Genomic DNA, 26,851 nt, shown 5'->3' on the forward strand with positions numbered 1-26,851 from the left:
AAGAACAGACAAACAATAGCAGGGCTATTGACAGGGCTTTGACAGGGCTAATGGCCTACTGGATGGAGGAGTAGAAATAGATGTGATATATCTTGATTTTAGTAAGGCTTTTGAAACATTCCCACATGACAGTCTCATAAGCAAGCTTAGGAAATGTGGTCTGTTAGGATATAGATGTAAAGGCCTGTACTCGAAGAATTTAGGTGTATTCTTATCACTTGGCTAGTTAGAGGTATAAAAGAAAGAATCAAAATCACTGTCTGCCAGTGTAAGGTCCTTCTCTTACTGTGACAGTCTGAGGCCCTGTTCTTAGGCTAAGGCCTTTGGCTAAGCAACAGAGGCAGCCATAAGCTGGGAAGTGAACGGTCACATCCTCACATTCCAAACTAGTCACATTGAAATAAGGTGCTTTTGGGCTGTTAGGAATACAATCCTGTCCTGATAGTGCCTATCACCTCCAGAGAAAGGGAAGTGCCTAGAAAATGTAAAAGGAAATTTAGTTTGATAGCATCTTGTCTGGCAAGAACTCACTTATCAATAGCTGGGATGTGAAATCCTCACTTCTGTATTGTTTTGTCATTATAGTTCCCACTTTGCTATTGTTTGTCTGTATAATCTCTGTCTGGTTCTGTGATTGTTCTGTCTGCTGTATAATTAATTTTGCTGGGTGTAAACTAATTAAGGTGGTGGGATATAATTGGTTACATAATCATGTTACAATGTGTTAGGATTGCTTAGTTAAATTTCAGGAAAATGATTGGTTAAGGTATAGCTAAGCAGAACTCAAGTTTTACTATATAGTCTGCAGTCAATCAGGAAGTGAGTGAGTGGGTGGGTGGGTGTGGGGAAAATTGGAACAGGGAATGGGGGTGGGGAAATTAGAATCATGTTTGGCTAAGGGCAGGAATGGGAACAGGAACACAGGTGTAAGGCTCTGTGGTGTTAGAGCTGGGAAGGGGGACACTAAGGAAGGAAACTGGAATCATGCTTGCTGGAAGTTCACCCCAATAAACATCGAATTGTTTGCACCTTTGGACTTCGGGTATTGTTGCTCTCTGTTCATGCGAGAAGGACCAGAGAAGTAAGTGCGTGAAGGAATAAGCCCCTAACATGGTCTAAATGAAATCACTCTAAGGTGGGTGCATAACTAGTTGACAGACCATTCTCAGGGAGTAGTTATCAATGGTTTGCTACCAAACTGGGAGGGTGTGTCTAGTTGAGTCCCCCCGGGGTCAATCCTGGGTCTGGTACTGTTCAATATTTTAATTAATGACTTGGATAATGGAGTGGAGAGTATGCTTCTAAAGTTTGCAGATGACACCAAGCTGGGAGGGATGGCAAACATTTTGGAGGACAGGGTTAGAGTTCAAAACAACCTGGACAAATTGGAGAAGTGATCTGAAACCAACAAGATGAAATTCAATAAAGACAAGTGCAAAGTACTACACATAGGAAGGAAAACTCAAATGTACAACTACAAAATGGGGAATAACTGGCTAGGTGGTAATACTGTAGATCACAAATTGAATATAAGTCAACAATGTGATGCAGCTGTGAAAAAGGCTAATATTCTGGGGTGTATTAACAGGATGTTAATATGTGAGGTAATTCTCCTGCTTTCCTCAGCATTGGTGAGGTCTCAGCTGGAGCACTGTGTCTAATTCTTGGTGCCACACCTTAGGAAAGATGTGGACAAACTGGAGAGAGTCCGGAGGAGAGCAACAAAAATGATCAAAGGTTTAGAAAACCTGACCTATGAGGAAAAGTTGAAAAAACTGGTCATGTTTCGTCTTGAGAAAAGAAGGCTCAGGGGAAAGCTAATAACAGTATTCAGTTATGTTAGGGACTGCTATAAACAGGACAGTGATCAATTGTTCTCCATGTCCGCTGAAGGTAGGACAAAAATTAATGGGTTTAATCTGCAGAAAAGGAGGTTTAGGTTAGATTTTAGGGAAAACTTTCTAACTCCAAGGGCAGTTACGTTCTGGAATAGGCTTCCAAGGGAGGTTGTGGAATCCCCGTCATTCAAGGTTTATAAGAACAGGCTGGACAAACACCTGCAAGGGATGGTCTAGGTTTATTTGGTCCTGCCTCAGTGCGGGGGGCTCAGCTTGATGGCTGCGAGATCCTTTCCAGCCCTCCATTTCTCCAATTCTATCATTTGGTCTCTGGTATCCTTCTCCCTTTCACACTCGGCACTGGGAAGATCTTGGAAAAGATGGGCTCAACTGAGGTGATCTTTAGTTCTTTCCAGTGGTGTGGAGTGAATCTTGGCTATAGTGAATCTCCCTTCTTGGAATCATTTGTTCCCACATGGACTACAATGTGGGCTGCTCCTTTACAATGTCAGACAATCTCATTGTGATCATTTCTTCTGGCACCCAGGAGGCAAAAAGCCACCCTGTTTTTTTTTTCCTCTGGACACAGATGCCTGGAGACAAATCTCTCCCTGTGCAGTCACCAATCTAGCTTACTGGATCTTTCTTTCTTTCTTTTCTTTCTGTCCCTGGATTACTTCTGGATCACAGATTGACAGGAGTCTGGTCAAAGCCTACAGCTTGTTCTCAATCTAGTTTTCCTCTGGGCAGAACAGCTACTGTTGGTGACCAGATGGAAAGGTTCCATAGTTGTTCGCTGTCTCCTCCTTCAGGAGGATTATCCACAATCTCAACTCTGGTGGTTCCTTTTTTTGCCTATCCATCTTGTCATCTTAGGTTTCTCCCAATGCCTTCAGCTGTTGCTCAAACCATCACCTCCATCCTTTCTCCACCAGAAAGTAGAGCAGCTTGCAAATCAGATGCAAATGAAACCCTCCTGGCCTTTGTCTAAGAAAATAAATATCAAGAAGCTTCCTCACCAGATTACCATGGTTCCTTCTGTATCTTGTCTATATCCCAGTTATATTAATTCAAGGTAGCCTCTTTACTTGTTAAGACCTGTCAGTATGAAAGACCTGTCAGTCTTACTCCTTCAGAACTCACCTCATCATTGCTCACAGAGTTTGCTTGGTCGCACACCCTTCTACCTGCCTCTGTACTGGCCCCGTCGCTCATCCAGCCCTCATGCAGAGCTTTCCAGCAAAGACCCACACCGTCCTGTCCCCTGCAGCCCTCACATTTTCAGTTATTCAACACTTGGAGTCCTGAACTGGTTGTTGCTTCTGAAATGCCATTGGACTCAATCCTTGGGAGCCAAGTAACGCAGGCCTAACAAGTCCAGAACAGAAACAAAAACCATCCATGGAAAAGGTTTCCTATCTTTCTTCCAGGTGCTTCCCAGGGTCTCCATCTGGCAGCCTTAGTGAACCTACAGCACCTTCAGCACTCAGAACAGGTTTGGGCCAGGATTTTTTTTTTAACTTCCTTAGGGGAGCAAGGTCAGATCCACCTTGAACTGGAGCTGTCATTCATCCCACCCCACTTTCCCCTCCTGTATCTATTTTCAGCCTACGTCTCTGTACAGCGAGCTGCACGATGGAGTGTTGATCAGTCTACCCATCAGCCACTGGGACAGGCTTTAACTGTGAAGGCTGTTGAAAGCTGATGTCTGGCTCCTGTTTTGGGCATCCCCCTGGTGCAGTCAGAGAGAACTGCCTCTGAGATGAGAGGTGAGGCTGGCACCAGCTCCACCACAGAAGAATGTTCTTGCCTCCAGCCACGGGACTTGTGTAGTTTCTTTGGCCAGGGGCTCTCAAACAAAACCTAGTCCTTAGGCCTATTCAAATTCAGATGTATAGTACTAATATTCACCTGCTAATGTCCTGCGTACACATTCCTAATGAGCGTGCTTTGCAAAAGTGCCGCTGATGACCACATGTTGGCATCATTTCATATCACTGTATAACAATGACTGACTGGGCATGTAACCGTTTTGTGTAACTAGTTCCTGCCTGACAAAGTATTGTTCCACCACTGGAGTGTGCCCTCCAACTCAGCCTCCATGATGTGAAGTCTTGAATTCTTCTGAAGCACTAGCAACCATAGGGCCAATTTTGCAGCCCTCATTCATGTAAAGTCGCATCTGTTCACATGGGGCAGCATTGCCCCTTGCAGTCCAATCTGAGCTTCAACATTGCCTCAGACTTTGCGGTGGGACAACGTCATTCCCCCTCCACCCCAGCTCAACTGTGTTGGACTGGGGGAGTGAAGCCAGTTTCCCACCCACTCTCCACCCGTCTGCACACGCAGGGGAAAAGCAGCCAGGTGGCAGCTGCTCTCCCCCTCACCCAGAGCCTGATGATATCCATAGCCTGTGACTGGGAGTAACAGAGCTCATGACTCTCCTTGACAGGGGCATAGCTGGCCTTGAATTGAGCCCTGCAGCTTCCTTTACCTAGTTTGCATTGATTGATTCTCTTCATCACAGACTTTTATGACTGGGTGCTGGAATGATGTACAGGGATAAAAGCTTCCAATTAGTGTTGCCGGGCATCTGGTTTTCGACGGCGCAGCAGGGCCAGGCCAGTCAGTGGCACAGTGGGGCTAAGGCAGGCTTCCAACCTGCCATGGCTCCGCAAAACTCCCGGAAGTGGCCACCAGGTCCCTGCGGCCCCTAGGCACAGGGAGGCTCCATGCACTGCCCCCGCCCCAAGTGGCGGCTCCACAGCTCCCACTGGCCAGGAACCGTGACCAATGGGAGCTGTGAGGGTGGCGCCTGTGGGCGCGAAGGCAGCGCGCGGAGCCTCCCTGGCCACCTATGCACCCAGGGGCCATAGGGACCTGGCAGCTGCTTCCTGGGAGCCATGGTAAGCGCCACCGGGACCCCGCGCTCCAACCCCCTGCCCTGCCCCAGCCCTGAGCCACTTCCTGCACCCCAAACCCCTCATCCCTGGCCCCAGCTGGAGCCCTCACCCCCCTCCCACACCCCAACCCCTGCCCCAGCCCAGTGAAAGTGAGTGAGGGTTGGGGAGAGCGAGTAACGGGGGGATGGAGCGAGTGGGGGTAGGGCCTTGGAGAAGGGGCGGGGCAGGGGGGTGGGAACGGGTGTTCAGTTTTGTGCAATTAGAAAGTTGGCAACCCTACTTCCAATCCCAAAGGGAGCTCTCAACACAGGATCAGGTCCTCCTGTACTCCCTGCATTCATCCCTTGTTACCTTGAGTTTGTACATGCCTGCGTTGTTCAAAACCAAGCCCTCGCTGATGCGAATTGTGTTGGATTGTGCAAAGGAAATTCACACAGCAGCCCTACTCAAAACTATCCAGTCGGGAAATGCACACAGACAGGCAGGAAAGTAACACATGTCCTAAATTACAGCTGGGTTTGTTGCACTCAGGGGACCCCGTCATATTGCAGGGAATGCGGAGTTCACTGACTTGTGATGCCAACCCCGGCACTGCAGGAGAAGCTATACTAAAATTAGGTTTGGGAGCAGGCTCAGAACCCTCAGCTTTCGCCAGCAGAGAGGGCTGGAAATATACCAGAGCCCTTGCGATCAAATGATATAATTTCTTACATATATGTATCCTGGAGCACAACCAGTTTTGGCTTTGGCAACAGCAAGTCCTTTTCCTCTCAGCAGTTTCCAGAACAGAACTGGAGATTGGAATTACATTATTTCCCTTTTATCCCCAGTGTTCAACTTCAAATGCTGCTAGGCAGGTTGCCCTTCAGTGCTCATTACTGCAAGAGCTATCTGGAATTCATGGTAGCATCCTTGCATGGCCCTGGGCAGTGCACAAAAAGGGAGAGGGGAAGCGCCCCATTTAAATTCAAGCTGTATGTGTTTTGAATTTGCAAACCTGTCAGCTATAATCCGTCAACTCAGGGTCGTCTCCTGTTCTGCTTAGCTGTGTGATTACAAGCCAAACCTCTAAGGAGAGTTTAGTTCTGATTTCAATACCAGACAGTGCTTTTGCCTAAGCATTTGAACCACTTGTCAGAGCCGTTGAGGCTTCCCCTGTGGCTAGTGGGAAGTTGAACGGGGAATAGGTCAGGCCGCAGCATTATAGTGATTGGCGAAAGGAGCCAGTGGGAAGGCTACAATAGCAGAACTATGTGCAGGTAAAGTCAGGGAGACACTGAGCCATATTGTGGGCTGAGGAGAACGGCAGTGTATGTTACATGTCGGAAGTAAGTTGGCTGGAAGACAATAAAGCAGTGAGACCTGCATCACTCTGGCCATGTGTGTGTATGTTAAGTGAGCATAATTTACACCCCACGTGACAGAAGCGGGTGTGGCAGGGAAAACATCTAGCTGGTTAAGCAGGTAAAATAAAGCCGTAGGAGCCCATTTATGCCTACTTTGCTTTCCTGCCCTATTGTCACATGCCCTGTGACACCACTGTTTACATCACCAAATAATTTGGCCCAGGCAGGCACTTGCAAGGGAGGTGCAACCTGCTTACACCAGGTCTGAATCTGGCCCCCTGAGCACTCATCTCTTCTTTCTTTCAGGGATAGGAGAATCACAATGGTGTCTTTTGGAACAAAAGCTACTGTGATTTCATTGATATTAGGCTTGTGCGTTTAGGTGCCTTCACGAGAAGTGTGCTAGGGCTAGGAATGGGCTAGCTAAGTGTGCAGCTGCAATCTTTTTGCCCCCTGCTGCTCAGGCAATGAGCTCAGGCCTGCTGGGAAGAGACCTTTCTCTCCTAGAGGGAGAACACCGTGCAACAGCCCCTCAAAGACTGGAAAAGCATCGCACTCCAGATCCAAATGTCCTTAATCTCAAACAGGCCTGGTCCTTTTCTGACTGCCCCGTCACATCTTAGTATTCAGTGACTCTTACACACCCCGCAGCAGCAGGAGGGAGGCAAAAACAGGAACTGAAGCTGGAACAAAAAATGGATTATAGCCATGCAGCAGGCCAACTCCTCAGCTGGTGCAAATCAATGCCGCTCCTAGTCAGAGGAAACCACAGGAGCTATGCCTATTTACAACAGGTAAAAATCTGACACGTGGGCAGTTTTGTATCGGTGACTTTCTTTACCGTTTTCCCTTCTGTTGTTGTCAATTCACCTACGAGCAGATTCTTTCCAGTTTTCCCCCTTCCAGTCTGAGTCCTTCCACTTCGCTGGGCCCGCTCTCACTGCCATGTGTCATGCCAGAGACACATTTCTGACTCCTGAACCACCATGGAAACCTCTTCTCAGTAGCTTGTATAACGCTTTGCGTTTCCCAACAAGGGTTTTGCCCAGTGAATTGTAATTTTTGTTCCAGAAAATACAGCTGCAATATCTATTCCAGGCAGCTGAGCTTCCTGACAAAGTGCATTCCATGGCAAGCCTTGTTTTCCCCAAGGAAACCATCCCTCTCTGTTTACATGGAAGGGGTTTAATCCTACCATCAGAAAAAAGGCTTGTGTAATGATTTTCATTTCAGTGAGGCCGTAACGCTCAGCAGCACATCTTTGAGCCTCATCTGGAGAAATATTCGCCCCTGTCCGCACCCTACCCGGGAGTCACTTAGCCCATTGTTCCAGTCAGTCGCTCTGCAGCTGCTGTCCTGCTAGTCCAGAACTGCAGTGCCTCTCCTTTGTGGCTTAGCCCTCCATCCAAGGCACCACCATCCTCTGCTTCTGGGATGTTCTCAGAGTCTCCTTCCTCAAAGTCTCAGGCAGTCTGCACTGCGCTGCCTGTGCCACTCTTGCAGTGGTTGGTAGGGGAATCTGGGCCCACCCTCTACCCCGGGTTCCAATCCAGGGACCCTCAAACCAGCAGTTCAGACCTATCCCTCTCAGGCCTGACTGTTTCCTATCCTGCCTTTCTCAGGTTCCTGCTGTCCCCCTGGTCTCAGGGAGTGTGACTGCAGACTCACCTGACTGCAGCCCCCTCTCTCCTGTTAACTTCCTCTCTTCATAGACCCTGCCTAGCTCCTCCCCTAGCCAGACTAAATCAGCAATTAGGCCCTAGCATGCCCTGTCTTTTCTCCAGGTGCAGCCAAGAGGTTAATTGGCCTAATTTACCCCTTTAGGCCTCGTGTGGGGGTGGACACCCCATCACAGGGGCACAGAGTGCTCAGACATGAAAATTAAAGATCAATTAGACAGATATTCTCCCATCACTTGCAAGAAATCATCGCTTTCTAGGAGGATCCTACACCTCACAAAAGAAAGGTGGTGCAAGATTACCTGTCTACAATGGGTCATTTTATTTGCTTCAAGGATAGAAGCATATCTAATTAACTAAAGGTGAAAACGAGAACTGTCAAGCTGGAGTGAGAGTTCATCTCTGCTAATGCAACTCCATTACATGAAAACTGATGCTCAAGTCTCCAGCTTGAGGTGTTGCGATGGGTGGAAGTTGATTGGATTATTTGATTTGCTGTTGTGAGGTGAGACACACTTTATACTAAGTTTCTGTTTATAAATAATTAATAGACGTTGTAAACATGTTACAGTCTTGATTCATGTGTGTTCTAGGGGGTTGTTTCCACATCAGTAGAAGGTGTTATGGTGGTCATAAACAATCCATTGCCCTGTAACAGCTGAGTAATCATTTATTAAAACATCTGTTAATTCTTTATTAACCCTTCATAAACTCAACCTTCTTGTAAGGCCTGCTGGGTTTTAAGACCAGCAGACCTTATGGTCATGCCTTCTATTAAGGCTCCATTTATAAATAGGGTATAAAAGATTAATAAATGATTAACAGATGTTTAGTACATTTTAATAATTCTTAATTAAGAAAAGGATTTTTTTTTTTTTTTGCAGATGGGCTGAAACACAAATCCCTGTAACAATTGTCGTTTTGTGTGTCAACATTTGGCCCATTTTAGATGTAGGTTTAAGAACTTTTCTGCTTTCAAAGGTACATTTCCTGTTTTCATACGAGTCCAGTCATGTCACTGAGAAGCACCATCTGTCCTTCATGTTGAATGCAGGTATTTTCCATGCTAAAAACATCCAGCTGCTTCAGTTTATTTCTTTTTCCGCTAGATTCCACTTTGGTTGGCATATTTAATACCACCGGTTATTAAATATATTGAAGTCTGTAAGAAACAGTTTCTAATCAAAATCCAAACAAGAATTATTGTACAAAAAAACTATTGATTCTTGGTCAGCCACTGGCAGCTCTGCAGGAGCCTAGGGGCTGGATTTTGATCTCAGTTACATCAGTGTAAATTCATACTACCGTCATTAATTGAGCCAGTAAGACTACTTGCTGTTCTAGCTTAGGGTCAGGAATAGATGGGAGTGGTCCAAAGGCAAACAGCCTAGCCTCAGCAAAGAGTGTGTGTCAGCATGGTCAACAGGCCCAGAAGGGAATCTTATCCAGACCTCCTTCCCATAATTACACCATGCACAATGTGAGGATCTCAGAGGAGAGCAGAAAGGTTTAGAGAGAAGTAACAGAGAAGGTCCTCAGAACTCAGACAAGGACAAGACAAGAACTCCTTCCAACCCTAGGAGAAAATGTTGTTTCAGAAAAACTGCGAGGGCTTTTAAGAAGTGGTAATTGATGCTGTGAGCAGAAATGGCTCAGGAGCCTTCTTCCATTCTCCATCCACAGCTACAGAAGCACACGGCTCCCTGGGTGGCACTTGCAGCCTGCATTTTACATTAAAAGCAAGATCAGTACTTTCCCCTCCTTCAGTTACATGGGCGATGCCAGTTTTTGCCTTACTGTTTTGAAGCAATCCATGTTCTAGTTTCCTGGAGCAGTCAGACTACTGAGAATAACACATGATGGTCTTGTTAATCGGAGGCAGCAGCAGAATTCCAGAATTTGATTGGTCTACGGGTCATATATAAGAACTGTAACATCTCCAGTTTATAGCAGCAATACGAATTTAATGAACAGTTCTCATTATTATAATTTAGTTTCATTCCAGTGGTTTCCAGAGGTCCCATTGTGCTGGGCTCTGAACAAGCACGGAATAGGAGCCAATCCCCGCTTCAAGCCAGTGTAAGGCTCTGATCTTGCCATGTAGGTGCACCCTGCCTCCAGTACAGACGCCCACTTCATAACTGCTGGTATTAAATATGCCAGTCGAAGTGGAATCTATCAGAAAAAGAAATTGTGCATGCATGGAGGGATCTGCCTTCATGGAGTTTATTGCAGGATTGTGACTCAAAATGCCAGAATCGAGCTCCCCTTTCCAGACTCAGACAGTCAAATTCTACTCTCAGTTGCAATGGGGAACTGAAATCGATGGAGTTGTTCTGGATCTACACCTGTGTCACGAGCGCAGAGTTTGGCCCAGCGGGTGGCCAATTTGTTTTTCCTGCGTGTATACGTAGAACTCCGTGAGTGCCTTAGGAGTCCTGTGCCATGTAGTTCTTGATCTTGTAGCGTCCCTGGCATTTGCAATTCCTAAATCTCTTACAAATGTGCCACTTTATAATCCAGCTGAGAGGATGTGATTGCTGAAAGATGGCTGGTGATACACTGTGTGCCATTATTTCCCCTGTTGGCACTTGAGTAAATTATATTGTCACAGAAAATTCTCATTTGAATTGCTCTTTGGATTAAGGACAGTTTTACAAACCAGAAAGAAATCCAGCTGTTAAAACACAAGGCCCACATTGTTAGAGGTGTATGAACTTTTATCCTCAGAATTATTTTCTGCTTTGCAAATCATTTGCAGTAATGGACTAATGCTTTTGCTTTGCTCTGTATACATCTGTAGACCCAGCTGAGTAATTAACAGCTGGAAATCGGCCCACTTAAGGAGGAACACTGCACTTTCAGCTGTCCCCTTGGATCCCAGTAACAAGTAGAGTTATGCTATTGGAAATATTCCCGCACTAAATGAAAATACACACACCCAGACAAACATTAGTAATGTCCTCATTCAAAGTATCTTTTAAGGATACTTGTAGTGTGTAAAGGGACTTCCTGCTAGAAAGAATCTTAAACTGAGTGAAATGATTTGCCTTTTGGAGGCCTGCTGATTCTAACTGAACTTTGCTAGTGATTTCTTTGCACAGAATGAGCCAAATTCTTCCCTTCTGTAACTCCATTGATTTGAGTGGAGGACTGAATTTGGCCCAGTTACTTTATAATGCTCTGTTGCTAATAGTGCACTGCAGGAAATACAGCTTTAATCGACTGCAGCATCTATCCAGCAAAAATTCTCTACATTAATTTGCTTGTATGTGATAATATAAAATAATTTTTGTAATGAAACTTATTCCGTGAGGTGTACCCAGGAAAGCATAAGCAGAATTTAAGACAGTCTTAGATTATTTAGGCTTTAAGGTTTTAACTGCATGGAGGAAATAAAAAATCCAGTAGCCTGTGGGGTTAAATGTCATAGCTTATGCTACCCACTGCACAATGGCCAGCTGCTTTGCTTCCCATTGGGAAGGTATTAACCTTACAGTGAAGGAAAAGGCTCTTGTACATTTCTCTCTCATTGAAATCCTAGTGCAAACACCTGGCCTTCTATGCAGTGGGCCAGCTGAAGCAGAGCTTGAGTCGACCAGCTTGAGTCGGGAACTGTATTCTCTGATATGCCAGTCGTTAATGCTTTAGAAAAAAACAATTAAAGTACATAAAGGAACAAACAATAACAGCTCTGACAGACTCATATGAGCATAAAGGGAGGAAGGATGGTCCAGTGGTTAGGGGTTTATCTCGGGAGAGGTGAGTTCAATTCCCTGCTCCTGTGTGACTTTGAGTAACTCGCTTAATCTCTGCACATCGGTTCTCCAGCTGCCCAATGGGGATAATAGCACTTCCCTACCTCACAGGGATGTTGTGAGAATAAATACATTAACGACTGTGAGATGCTTGCATACGCGGCGTGATTGGAGCCTTAGTTAGATAAACAGAACGAAGAGCCTTTTCACTTAGCACTAAATAGTTGAGATCCCCGCTAACGATATAAACTGACCATGCCAATTTGCACTGTTAGATTCCATCTTTGTTCCCTTTATGCAGCCTAATAACAGTAGGGGGGAAAAGACATACTTATCCCGGAATTTCTTCCATGATAGTTGGAAAATCAAATTATGGGTCAAGATAAAAAGGCCTTTCCCTATATTATTCATGCAGGAATCACACAGGAGTCAATTAAAAGGAAGGTACAGTCTCATGGTTTAACCTTACAAGAAACAAAAGGAGAGACAAGTAAGAAAGTTGGGGTGGGAGTGGCAGGCTTTATAATGCTCTCAGTCTCTGAGTATGTCACCCTTTGATCGAACACCTTCTTCTGGAAAGGGGAGTGGGCTAAAAACAGTGATGTAATGGTCTTACTTGGCTTTTACATTGCTGGAGGTGTTGTTTAGAGACTGCGGTTTATGGCTACAGAATAATTAGCAGAGATGAAATCTATTGTTCAAACTTCTCACATAGTTTTAATAAAATTCCTTCTTTTCAGATCCAGTTAAACAGCAGAGGACTTATCTATTCCGTTGGCTTGCTGCTGGCATCAGTTTTTGTCACAGTATGTATATAATCTCTTCATGTTCTTTATTTCCAAGATAGTAATTTTACAGAAGTTTGCTTTTTGTCCACATGTTCCTTTTCTCTTAGAGCAGCAGCAATTGCTGTGAGTCCCATTGAGAGGTACTGCCAATTCCTACTGTAAAATTTCCAGGGGCCTAATCTGGTATTTTGCAATCTATTATCTGACCTGACACGAGATGGCTCATACATTGTGTATTTTTTCCTTGAAGGAGCCCCAGGAAATTCACTAGTAATCCTTAGTCACTTTCCATGGGAGAAATGAAACCAGACTTACTCTTGTGTACAGTCCACTCTCCTGCTGGGCAGATATGAGTTTGCTGTAAAACACAGCAAAGTGGACATGTTCATATTCAAGCATCAGACTGTTTAAAGCATACAGAGGTGTTTACACCTGCAAATTGCAGGCCCAGATACACACACAGCTGAGAGCCGTTTTAGACACACAGAAGGGAGCTGGCCATTGAAAAGTTTAAGGGGTATGTATCTCATAGAATTAAATGGAATTGTTCTTACCAGAATGAACTGACTATTAAAATATTGAGCCAGATCATTACCTGGTATTAATCAGTGCAGCTGATGGTGCTATGCCAATTTATTCCAGCAGTACATCTGGCCCACTGTATAGTAATATCCTAAAATGATAAGTTGCAATTGAGAACAGAATATTCTTCAAGCAAGTCAATGGCACTCAGCAGTGGAAAAGTAAATTTCATGGTCACACTATTGAGAAAGGTGCTTGCCACTGATTGTAAATGTTTTTGATGTTGCTGTTTACTCTGAGCAAATACTGTGTGTATTGTAGGTATTTGGTGTCCACATGAACAAATGGAAGCTGGATAAGAAGCTGGGAATTGTGTGCCTTTTCCTGTACGGCATCTTCTTATGTTTCTCCATCATGACAGAATTCAATGTTTTCACTTTCGTGAACTTGCCGATGTGCAGAGATCACTGATCCAGGTGGCAGACTGTCGAGAGGTACTTCCTTCTTACCTGTGCAATACAAAACACGGCTGGCGTCTCCAGAACACGGTGTACCCAACAGTCGTGAAATATGTCCTGCTCACTGTTCATAGGATTCTCCTCCCATCTCGGTTTACCCTCTTCCGACCCCGAAACCTGGAAAAATCCTGCATCGATGTGAAGATATTTTTTTTCAACATTAATGTGATTTCCAAGTTCAGTTTTTGAACAGTGACTGGGATTCTAAATGAACTGGCTGCTATCTGGCGTTGAGCCAGGCAAAACTGATCTGCTACAATTCCTTCCTTTTTAAGTTATTTGGTGGAAGACTAATCTAATTTATGATTTAAGACTATTGCTAGAGTGCAGAAGAAGAGGGTACATTGTATATGGGGTGTTTTTCAAGCAGAACTGTGGGAATCTTTTATTTTTTTCAGAGATCAACAGCCTCTCTTTGCAACTTCTCCTTCTGAGCGCTGGATTTCATGTAATGATCCAAAGGTCACAAGTGCAGTGTATTATGGGAACTCAATTTGAAATACTCAGCATATGAGTGGATTGACTGTTAAAAAAAAATGACTGGCAAGGCAGTGGATAACAACTTTATACTATGATTAACGCATCTCCTAAAGGTGTTGTAAGGACTGCAAGGTAAACATGGATTCAAAGGGTAAACACTGCTACCATTTTCATTATTAATGTCAGAGCTTTATTGCTAGGTTATTTATATGACTTCCAAGCAATGGTTTAGGACTGCCAGCCCACAAGAGCTAACGAGGAGAGGTCCTGGTTTTTAATGATCCACACATTGCGATGCAAGGTCAGAAGCTTCAGAGGATCGTCCAACTTCTTGTAGTTTTTGGGGGGAGTGTGTAGTTTTATGTCTTATTCGTTGTGAGAAGGACATAAGCACAGTCACACATTCTCTAAATGAGTTGTAGACACTGGTTTCTTTAAAAGGAAGAGGCATATTTTGCACCGACATTGTTACTGAAGTCATAATTTGCCACTCTTTAAAGAATACACTGGACCTGGCCAAAAAATTTTACAGCTGAACTTATCTGATATCAGATTGTTGTGGATTTATTCCACCTCCTTCTGGAGGAAGAAAGAGAGAGCGAGAGAGAGAAATGGCACTTTTAAAATGCAGAATATCTTTAATGCAAATTCGCTCACAAATCTAAGTTATGATGAAAGTTTTGCCATTCTCTGTTCTAACAGACCTGCAAGGTTTTGTATAATACTGTATTAATATGGAGTCAAATTCCACTACATGAGGAACACCTATGATTGCCACACTTGTATGTACTGAAATTGTGGATTCTTTCCAGTGCTGGCTGTTGTATTTACTTTAAGCACTGATCACTTCTGATTCATTTGGTATGGTTTTTTCCTCTTCCTTGTATATGTTCTTCTATGAAGCGTAGTAAGATACTACCAACAAGGTGAATGTTTTTGTCTATGGTACAGACGGTGGCCAATACTGGTAGACAGGACACAACAAAAACAGGGCCCTAAGAGAAAAAAAAAATCTGAACTAGCGGAAGAAAAACAGTTCAGAGTGAAGACCCGTTTATCAACTCATTTGCACTTTTGCACTTGATTATTTAAGATTAATTCTCTTCGGACAAATAGTGTAAAATAAATGTTTCCAATCTGATCTCCACTCGACACAGCACGTTACTTTCTGTCCTTTTCACACGGAACAAGTGAAAATACACATTTATTGGGCAAGTTCCATGGACAGTTGGTGCATGGCCACCTTGGGTAAAAGCAGTCTGGTGGGTCTCTGGAGGAAAGCAGGTGTGAAGACAGTGCAGATGTGAATAAAGGGGAGAGAAAAGAGGGGCTCCATTTTATATACGTGTTGCTGTTTTTTCTTCAGGAACATACTGTGATCCCACTTGTTTCGCTAAGCAGCATTGTAAGACCAGCATGCTAAGAACTACACCATATGGAAATCCCATTGCATTAGAAATCCCCATTGTACCTTCTTAGTGTGTTTTTAATTAATAATAACCACTAAAAAGTCTAAAAAGACTTCCTTAAATTAAAAAATAGTAGCATGATGTGATACATTTCAATAAATTCCAACCCTGAGGACAGTTATAAGCTCACAACAAGATATAGTAGCTCCTAAGCTGAATCTTTCCTTACTTGCAGAAGAGACAATATTTGGGAAAATAGTTTCACATCAGGGCCTATTATTATTTCTATTTTGAATACTTATACTGCTGCTCCAATGGAGCCAGTTGGATCTATTTCTACGAAATAGCCATTATCTATCCCATGGCACAAAAATTGCATGACTGGTTTTTTAGGAACTTTTCCTGTTGACGTACATCAAATACTTTAGTATCGTAGCTTTGCATTGTATGTGTATCCTGAAATACATTGTTCTGAACTTTGTGCATTTTGCAAGAATGTTGTGAAAGTTGCTCATTCCAAGTGTAAGCAAAGAGGTATCTTAGATACACTGAACTGCTCTTACCTGTGCCATATTCTTATGAGATGTGATAGACCATTTGCTATGATGACAGTTTGAGTTAGATGTACTTGTGATCTGAAACCAAAGCAGATGATTCAAGCTTGATTTGAAATAGAGGGCCGGTTGACTGTGTGAGTTCTCATTTGTTTTTAAAAGACAGAGCCTTTCAAACTGATAGCTTGATTAAATTCCATGGAAAAATCTCCAAGACAAAAATGTAAGCACTTTTCTGTGCAAAGTTTATTCTGCGATCACTCTTCATGAAAGGTCTCCCTAAGACATACAATAATAAGATCGCTGCATACGCTGACTGATACTTCGAGTATTCACAGCTTTCATTTTGTTTTCCTTCCAAGCTTTCACTTTAGTTTTCCTTCCTAGCAATCGTAGACAATTTTTAACGAGCATTTCAAAGAGAGCTTAAAGAGCCTTCTCCCCAGTAGTGAACACCTCACCTCACTCTACCTTTTGACCTGATTTTATCTAGGCTGACGCCAAATATCTGATCCCATAGTTTCAACTCCGTTTGACACTTCCTTGACCGTGATTAAATGCCAAAATCTTGTGATGTGGGTGGTTTTAAGAGACACAGGAAAGATTGCTTGTGCCCTACCAAAGTAGAATTCTCTACCTGCATTTTATTTGGATTTTTTTTTAAGAAATAGTGCATTTTTTTTTAGCTATAGGTACCTACAACAGAAAATATCTTGCATGGAGGGCATTTACACTAGTGTGGTTTGGGAGGTTTCTGTGTTGTTCTGTTCCTTTGTGTTTGACTTTGTATCCTGAGCTGTGTCATTGAAGTTAGTGAATTTGCATGCTTTGGATTTGTGGCTTTTGCGCCTGTGAAACAGGAATTTATGCTAATTTTAAGCATTCAAATGCTTAACAAAAATTTCTTTAAAAAACAAAGAAAAGAAAGAAAGTAGGAAAAACACCCACAAGTGCTGAGGACACAACATTTAATGTCAGTGTAAGAACCTGAGGTTAACATCTAAAGAGCAATGACAGTAGCCCAGATTTCAATGACTTTTCCTAATAATCTGTAAAATAAAATGTAGGTAGCAAATACTGTTGGATAATTTTTTTAAAAACTACAACTTTCTGACTACTGCCAAATGCTTCTGTTACCAAATTTATCTGTTCAAATTAAATATGAGGACATGTCAGATAATGCTGTAATGTCAAGCTCTGTCTATATTCAGAGATATGCCATTCATTTCATTCATTAATTCTCTTGCTGAGAGTAGAGAGTAGAATACACACTTTGGATCAACCATTTCTAGAGAGCTCAGTCTCCTGCCAAGATTGTGGCCTGCTCCGTATTAAGGCTGTGGTAGGCGAAGTCGGAAGCCATAATATCCTTCCAGTCTGTGTGAAGCCATCCACAAAATCTTCTCCGTCCAGCTTTTGTTGGATCAAATGCATAAAGCTGGTGGACTAGTATGGACTCCAGCATAAGAAGCAGATGGCCGAGCTAGCTGAGATGGTGTTGAGTCACTTGAGAAGACACTAGAGACTGATTGGTCTGACAGCTGACATCCTCATTCAGAACATGATGAAGCTACCATATACCTTCAATACGACGTTACTGTTTCATGTCGAAAGTATCCAGTTGGCGCATTTGCGTCTCTGTTATGGCTCAGGTTTCAGAGCCATACAAAAGGATGGAAGCCACTGCTGCTTGATAGATACTCCTCTTAGAGTTGATATGTGGTGTTGATGCCACAGAGGCTTCCGAAGAGCATGCATAACAATCTTGACCTTGCTGAGTTGATGTTTCATGTCAGCAAGGCAACCTCCCTCCCTAATGACGATGGAACCAAGACACTCAAATGCGCTGACAAATTCAATCTCTTGTCCATTGATTATGATGGATAGGGGTAAAGGTCCATCAGCCACTTTCATCAGTTTGGTCTTCTTCCAATTGACTTGAAGACCAGTCTTACTTCTTACTTGCTTCTTCTGTAAATATATTCAGGGTATTAATGAGATTAGCATTTGAAGATGAGAATCTAGCTGTGGTATCTGCATATTCCAGCTCTGCTATGCAGGAGTCATGCGATACCACCCCTGGAATGTGACTAGTGACAGCTTCCATCATTCAGTCAATAACAGTATTGCGCATATGAGGGCAGCCAAGCATCCTTGATGAACACTGCTACTGTACTCAAACCAGCTGGACATCCTGGTACCTAAGTGGACACAGCTCTCACTTCGGTAGTGTATTTCTATGAGAAGGTGGAAGAGCTTACCAGGCACACCAGTAGCTTGTAGACAGGGCCACAGGGAACAATGATCAACAAACTTGCAGGCAGCGGTTAGATCAGTAAAAGCTGTATACACCTCTTATTGTCTGTGCCAAAACTCTTGACCTTTTCCAATAATTTTTCTAATGATAAAAATCTGCTCTGTGATTGATCAGCTTGCTGTAGACAGCATAGATTCTTTATCGGGGGGTTAGCATGCTCAAGAAGAACCAGCATGAACAGTTTACTTGCAGTGGAAAGCAAAGTCATGTTGCAGTGGTTGGAACAACCAGACTATCGCCTTTCCCTTTCTAAAATGGGAGAATAATCCCATGGCTCCAGTCATCAGGTAGTTTCTCATGAATCCATACTTAGTTGATAATATGGGTAAGCCGTCCCAAGACAGAATCCTGGCCATTTTTGATCAGCTCAGCAGCTATACCACAAATATCGGCAGTATGGCCATTCTTGAGCTTACAGACTGCTTCAAACCTCCTTGAGAGTGACATCCTCTGCATTACATGGAGGGTCTCTCATTGGGCTCGTCACATCCTCCCAGAGTTGTGGAGCTGCAGCTCTGATAAGGTGGTTAAGAAGCACCGGAAAATGTTTTTTTCCATCTACTCAGACATTCTGCCAGTACACACAACACATTACTCAAACCAGAACCCCTCTCCCCCACTGGCTGATGGAACCAAAATGTTTGGACCTTTGCACACAATGTAGATTTGCTGTTTGGAGCATGCCTTGAACACTATTGATGCTCCTACCCTCCCATCACTGAATTCCACGTTTCTGTTGCAGGACTCACTGAGACCGGTTGGAGCAGCCCCAGCAAGACAATTATTAACAGCAGTCATTACGTATGGTCAGGCCCCAGTGATGAACTTGTCAGCCATGTCGGCCTCAGCAGTGTCGCCTTGGCCTTGTCAAGGAATGCTTGTAAAGCCCTCATAAGCTGACCTCCCCTCTCCAAATGTATCCTGTGGCAAGGACTTTCTTGTAGCCATGGCTATGCGATGCCAGCACTCCACTGTGGGCCAATACTAGGAAAGCTTGGCCAGAAAGCATTGAGTGTTTTGCTGTGGATGCAGTTGTGAATGGCATTGGTGAGCAACTGCTTGAACTTTGTGCTGCAACTGGACTCCATGTTTCTGATACCAATTTCCAGTGGAAGAACATACACACATGGACTTGGTATTCCGATGGGGGACAAACCCACAAAGCACAAGATCACGTTCTCATATTTAATTGGTGGAGAAGTTGTGTGCACCACTATTGGGTGTTCGGGTGTGCTGAAGTGGTCAATATCGATCACAGGTTGCTTGTGGCCATGGTGGAACTGAGGTTGAAGGCAACTCAAACCAAGCCTTCCGTTAGTCATTTAGACTTACTGAAATTGATTGACTGCTGCTGTCAAAATGGAATGCCAGCTGAAATCTGCAACTGATTTGATGCGCTAGCCCTTGCAGATGAAAGCCTTGAACAGGAGCAAATCAACAATTTGTGAAACTCTTTCCAGTCTTCTGTTATGGATGCCATCAACAAAGTGCTGGGGAAAAGGCACCCCGGGCCTAAACATAAATGGATCAGTGAACAGACCAATGTTCCCTCTAATTTTTGACAGGCCGTGTGCACAACAAATTTTTTCTGTTCAAATTTTTGACAGGCCGTGTGCACAAAAAATTTCTTCTGGGGAGATTGTTGTGCTTCTGTGCACATTTTTGTGTGTGCGCTGTTTCGCCGTGTGCGCACGGTTTAGGATCTGTATGCGTGCGCACACGCGCACAGCTTTGAGAGAACAGTGGAACAGACCCTGGACAGCAAAGAAAATTGCCATGTGGCTTGCTAAAATGGGAACAACCAAGAATACCAATGCCTCAATGCCTTGCATAACACAGCTTTAAAGCAGGACATTTGGGGCAAATAAGGCTCAGTTGATAAAAGCTGCATCAGCCAGAAATGAGTATGGGACTGTCTATAAAGAATTGCGCCCCTTAAAAGCTGGTCCAGGGAACAAATCCTCACTTGTCAAAGATGGACACTATAACACACCAGTTTCAGAGTAACAGCCGTGTTAGTCTGTATTCGCAAAAAGAAAAGGAGGACTTGTGGCACCTTAGAGACTAACCCATTTATTTGAGCATGAGCTTTCGTGAGCTGCTGTAGCTCACGAAAGCTCATGCTCAAATAAATTGGTTAGTCTCTAAGGTGCCACAAGTACTCCTTTTCTTTTTGCGTATAACACACCAGTTTAACTTTAAAATGATATAGTTAAATCAGTGCAAACTCAATGTGGACAGACATTCTTAATTGGATTTAAACCTGCCTTATAGCAATGAAACTTCATCTGGTAAAGCGTTGGCTTAAGCTAAATCAATATAAGGTATCTTTAAATCCAATTAAGAGCATCCACACAGGGATTTGCACAAATTTAACTGAATCAGTTTAAAATCACACGTTTAGGTTGAAGGGATGCGAGTTTGAATACAGACATGGCCTTGGCAGCTTTGCTCCAAACATAAGGAATCACATGCCTGGTAATGCGTGTAGTTTGAACATGCTATACAAATGCATTGGGTATATTGTGAGGCACTACGCTGAAAGAAAGGTTTCCAGTGTCCCAAGACTATGCGTGAAACCTTGGCGCTGTTGAAATCAATGGCAAAAATCTCATTGCTTCAGTAGGGCCAAGATTTCTTCCTATATGTCTTTACAACAGCACATCCTGTTGGTCTTAAAAACAGTTATTTAAAGATATGAATAAGTGAATCAGACACAGAACTCTTTTTTTAAGCCAAATCAACAAGCTAGTTCTTACTAATACAGCTTGGCACAAGTAAGGAGATTGCACATCAAAGTGCTATAGGCGTTAGGAACTGTAGGAGCCTGGAACTCGGAGCGTATTTCACTTGGAGAAAATTCATTTACTTTATCCCCAGCTCTGCTGACTCATTGGACAGACAATGAAAAGATTTTAAGTTTCCAAAAGTGGAGTTGTAGCCAAATTTATGCGATGGGGGAAAAGCAAGGTATGCCCAACGAGGCAAGCATGGAAGAAAAACACTTTTTTGTTTTGTTTCTTTGATCACACTTCCAGTGGTATAATTTGTAACATATGGCTGTGAATCTAACTCTATCCACTTCTAACAGCCCACTAACTACGCCAAGTCTTTGAAGCGTGGGTGGAGCCAGCTAATTTAATGAAAGCTTTTAGTAAAAGAAGCACAGGTCTTATAAGGTTCCAAATATTTTAATAGTTTTTAATTGTAATTTTCAAATTATCAGTAAAACAAGTTTTAAAACTTCCATACAAAAAATCTCGACCCCCTGTCTATTTTGTTCTTTTCAATTGAGTAGTACTTGAATGTGCTAAAATTAACATGGAATGTTTTTAATAATAAATGTGACTTTTTGTAGCAAGTTGGAGAAATGAGGTTCAGTGTTAAATACCTGAACCTATATGGACAATCATGATAGGCACAGAAGTTTGCCCAAATGCTGAATATTTTCCCGTTAGCCTTGTGGTTTCAGGTCAGCATATCTGTGACAGGTAAAGCAGGTAATTTTCATCTGTAGTTTAGGAGGTCTCTGTTATTGGATCCTGTAGAACAGTGTACAGATTTCATAAATAGAACCAGCTGTAAGGTTGTTACAAATTGTATCTGTTTCTTTCTTACCTCTTCTTGCAAAGAAAAAATGCCAGTCAACATAATTGACTTCATCAGCGATAAGAAAGCTAATCTTAGTTACGATGTTACAAGAAGTGTCCAGATAAAATTCTACATACAGATAGATTTATATTTGAACATAAGTAACTGATACTGGATGGTTTTGGTAAAAGAATTCTTTGGACAGATGATCTGTTTACAAACCATTGTATAGCTGGTTGTCTCTACGTACAGCATGGCAAGATTATAAGGATTCATGCCAAATTTTTGAGCCATTACACTAGGTGAGAGCCTTAGGAAAGAACACTCCTTTATCTTCACTATTAACAGAAGAGGCAATAAAAGAATGCAACTGCCAATGACATTAAGTTAATAACATCAGGAGTATTTTGAACAGAGTAGCTGTTCTGAAGTTTTAGTACTTCCATAGTTTTAGATTTCATCCTTCACATTTAATATATATTACCTGAATTTTAACACCATCTTTGAGAATGAACCAAATGTTTTGATTCCTATGAAGAGTTGCAGTTAAACTCAGGCAGATGTGTACAATACAGTTTCATTTTGACGGGGGCCAGGCTGCAGTTACTTTGCTGTTCAGCAGAGTGTTAGCAGGGAGATAACTACAATCAGAATAGAGTTTCTGAGACTATATTTCCTTTCAGTTAGCCATGACATTATGGAAAAGAAAAATGTGCTTAATGTTCCATTGTTGTTGGTTTCTGAAATTAGATAGGCTTAAAGTATTGCAGGAGAGGGGTTGTGCAGTGGACAAGGTGCAGCCCAGTGTCGTGATGGTACTTACGGTCTTAACACCACACACAGGGCTTCTGAGGCAGACAGCGCATCAGGAAAGCGTGTTTAGGAATCTGCAAAGACACAGTGAAACCCAAAATATGTCTAGCATTGAACAGGGCTGGGGCATGACCAGTATAGCTAGGAATATGCTGATTTTGTGTAGCACGCATACCCTGCCCCTCCCCCAGCAACCTCTATCAGCAGCACTCCTGTGGAGGTCCAACTATAACTTAAAGTTCTCTCTCCGCCCAAGACCCTGAGGGAGGCCATGGTGGTACCACCATATGCACTTCATTGGGGTAAATGCCCACAAAGATATAGGGGGCCAGGCTGACACAATGTGGTGCCATTTACACCTCCCTATGGGCTTGATCCAACTCCCGTTACAGGCCATGACAGGAGTCCCATGTGCTATAATGAGAATTGCATCAGGCCTTAAAGCCCCGATTCAGCAAAGCATTTAAGCATGTGCTTAAGTCTCAAATAAGTCAATGGAGCTTAAGCATGCACTGAAAGCTAAGCATATGCTTATGTGCGTTGTTGAACTGGGGTCTAAAGGTCAGGTTCAGTGAATCTAACCCATTGGTATCGGTGATTTTTTTAAAGCGTTTCAACGAATACAGTCTCTGTACCATAGTCGTGTGGATTTTATAAACAGCGGATGCAGTAAAATATACCCACTCCAAGCAGTGCTATAGAAAAAAGTCCTTCAATGATGAATGACCAGAATACAAGACTCCAGCAAGGAGAGATTTTACTGAATGTGCCTTTGACTGAAAAGAAAGAAGTGACTTTGAAAGGCTTTATAGATTTTAACTACGAGTGAACTACTGAGCAAGCTTTTTACTCTTTATAGTATTCTTTAGGAAAGTAGATTTTCCCCGTTAAGTTTTGCCATGAGTTTGCATATCACATTCCTGGATTTTGCTACACAAATGAGGCAGCATGTCAGAATGTTTTTAGCAAACATGGCCTGATCTTAAGCCCACTGAAGTCAATTGAACTCGATGAGCTTTCGGTCAGGCCCACAGTCAGGAAAATCAAGAATGCGTATTACTGTTTTCTCCTACAGATAGATAACAATTCAGCTGGTCTGATTAGCAAAGTTTGTGTGTCACTGTTCATTTGATTCTGAGTGATTCATAAACACATGAAAGGGTGTGAGATACCACATACTGTACGTTGAGTAAGCTTGGCAGTTTCTGTGTATTCCAAATGTTCGTTGACTGACTTGAAGCTCTTTGTTGCATTTCTCGAGAACAAATGCTTTTTTTTTTTTAGTGTTTATAGCCTAGTTTGAAGGAGAAAATAGACTTCTAGTATGGCTGACAAATTTTGGGCTCAGGTACTGCAGCAATAGTTACCCCTTTTCTCCTTCTGTGTACATGGCTGCATCTGTAGGTGTGGAGGCTAAGATATGACATAAGCGCAGAATCCTGGCCCCACTGAAGTCAATGGGAATTTTGCCATTGATTTCAAAGGAGCCAGGATTTAACACCAAATGTTGAAAGCACTCTTACAATAACATTCTGCTATAAGGTGAGAGTTCACCTAAATTCTGAGTCCAGTCATTACTTACACATACAGACCCATTTGAATCCATAGGATTACTGCAGGAAGGACTACTCTTGTGGTTGAGGGTTTGCAGAATGAGTCCTTTGTCAGTACAAGTCTCATTGTCCGCGATGTTGTTCAGGACAGTCTTTGTCAACTGAGGTTAGTTTCCTTTAGTCGGATGGGGAAGGCATCTTGCAATTTATTTATGAAGGTCCTTATGGGATGGGTGGTACAGAATCCATCCACCAGTCTCAAAGCTATAAAAGGAGGTCTATAGCACACGCCAATTTCATCCCTGTTGTAAGAATAATAGAGTTATACCCAGGATGACTATAACTCCGTGTCATAATATTTGTAGAAAATGATCATAATAATGGAACAAAACTATGTGTGTGTGGGGTGTGGATGGGGAGAAATACATTTCATAGCAGGGATGCTCTTGAAGATTTGAAAGGTGAGGGATCAAATTTCCCTACAAATATATGACTGTCTGCATGTCTCACCACATTTTTAGGACACAACAACATGAGTGATGGCTGGTGGGTCCATAGGCCTTTATATAGGAAGACTTCTGACATAGTTTGAGAGGTAAAAAATTTGAAAAATTAGCAGATGTAAAATAATGTTGGCCCAATGCTGTGGATTCTGTTTCAAAAGCAGCTTCCCTTCTGAATTTGGTTGGTTGCTTGTAGATGGGTATATTATTGGTTTCCTTGTATCATAAGGATGTAAGATTGTGCTACCATAATCCCTTTATTAAGTATATGGTCAGCCTGTGGATTTAAATGTTTACAAGTTCACTACCTAAGACAGAATTCATGCATTGGACTAACAGAAATAGGAGGCAGTTTTGGGCCCAAGAATAGGTGGGAGAAAATGCAGAGTGGACCTATTGCTTCAAGTACCTGTCTCGATACCTCGTGGGTGTAACTCACGGTGTACCCTTACGCTGCACATGTTCATTGAAACATCAGCTCATTACACAGGCCATTGGAATCCTCTCCCAAAATCTTTTCCCAAAGAGAAATCAGTGTCTCTTCAAAGTGAAATTTGCACATTACGCAGGTATTTTATATCTGATCCTCTTCCTGGGCATCCCTGTTTTGTTCATTTATAAACAGACAACACGTTCTGTCCACTGTAAGCAAGTGAAGTAGACAGGATCCTGGCTTTTTTTATAGACAAAAGACAATGATTTCACTATGAGTGTTACTGATCCAACTGAATGATTATAGTTTTGACGTGGGTATTTTAAACTTCCTGAAGCCAGGCCATCCCATATTTAACTATATTCATTAAAGGATTTGATCGTGAATATGACAGATTTTGGGCCTTATTTTTTTTAAATTTTAAACGAAGATTTATATTCAAGTGTGTACATTATGTACTTTAACCCTGTATGTTCGCTGTTATTAAAACAAAGCCCTGTGGTAGCTGGCTGCCATATGAATAGGAAAATAAATCAATTATGGCTGTTGAGAAGACAGAAACTGATGTCAGTATTTAAGATACTGACAGACACACACACCTTTTTTGTAAGTGCAAAAGATGGTTACTTGTTTTTAACTTGTTTCCGTGTTTGTATCAGCAAGTAAATATTAGTTTTGCATGCCAATCATATATGTATATAAGAAATATAACGGGACAAGTCGAAACAGCATATCTTTGTAAATTCAGTAGTATTTCCAATTATTGTTACTACCACTATGCTAAATTCCAGTTCCCTTTCCTGAATGTAAGAAAGTTTTTAAAAAATGATCAAAGAGGTCAGGAAATTGTGCACTGAAATATTTATACACTTATTTATTTATTTCTCTTACATGAAGAATTACGCCCCTGAATCAGGAAAGCATTACCTTGTTCAGGAAGAGCAGTTAAAACCCAGGGCAGTCAATGGAATTTAAGCCCATGCTTAAATTTAAGTGCAGGCATAGGTGCTTTCCTGAATCAGGACCTAAAGTTGGAGCTGTTTAAACACATTAGTACCATCCTTTTGAACTTCCGTGAAAAGTGGTGAGACATTTAATTTACTGTGATTTTTTATCAGCTTGCTAGTCCCCTTCCTGCAACCTATATGGTGAGGGTAGTTATCGAACATTGAGAGAACCTGAAAAATGTCTCTGTGCTGGTTACTAGTACTGATCGCTGGAGTAGAAATGCGTAAATATCAAACCTTCTCCTCTGTCTGTCAATCTATCATATTTTGAGGGCAACCATCCCTGTTTTTTCTGAGCACCATTTACAGTCATTAAAATTTACATTTCATGAGGTGCCAACAGGTATTTCATAAGAGATCTTCCTTTCCCAAGTTTGAATCAATTTCTTCCGAAAACTGTTTTTAAAAAAAGTCTAGGTTAAATGTGATGACCTGCATTTTTGAAAACAGGTGTAACATGGAAGTAAATGTTTGGGTGCAGATCCTCAAGCCGGTGTAAATTGTCATGGCAACATTGACAGAGCAGTGGATCAGCCCCTTGAACTCTTGCAATAAAATGCTCTCACTACTTGCAAACAGGCGAGTGGGTACCCCCATTTCAATAAATGTAGGTCAGTGCATCTCCATTCTCGGAGGATGTATCACTTGGCATTGCTGTCAAGGTGAATTATGATAGAGCTCAATATGGAGGAGGCAAGAAACAGTGCAGGCGTCTTTGTAAGAATGGAACAGTGGAGAGGAAAGGTCAGAATTTTATGCTTGAGCAAGCTCTTAGACACTTAGGTATTTTTCATTTTAGAAAAAAAAGCTGGCAAATCAAAAGGATAAAGGCTGATTAT

The 26,851-nt window shown here is 42.5% G+C and overlaps 1 protein-coding gene across 2 annotated transcripts in view; it reads left to right on the forward strand.

Moving 5' to 3' along the window:
* The window catches only part of SLC24A3 (solute carrier family 24 member 3), a 329,374-nt gene extending 309,213 nt beyond the window's left edge, over nt 1–20,161 (forward strand). For both annotated transcript variants that reach the window (XM_073339750.2, XM_073339751.2), the window contains exons 16-17: nt 12,265–12,330; nt 13,156–20,161. In XM_073339750.2, coding sequence (XP_073195851.1) covers nt 12,265–12,330; nt 13,156–13,305 — 216 coding nt within the window. In that variant the 3' untranslated portion in view covers nt 13,306–20,161. The remainder of the gene's footprint in view (nt 1–12,264; nt 12,331–13,155) is intronic.
* The last annotated feature ends 6,690 nt before the right edge of the window (nt 20,162–26,851 follow it).

This window comes from Lepidochelys kempii, chromosome 3 (genome assembly GCF_965140285.1).
Source record: "Lepidochelys kempii isolate rLepKem1 chromosome 3, rLepKem1.hap1, whole genome shotgun sequence".
Taxonomy (NCBI): domain Eukaryota; kingdom Metazoa; phylum Chordata; order Testudines; family Cheloniidae; genus Lepidochelys; species Lepidochelys kempii.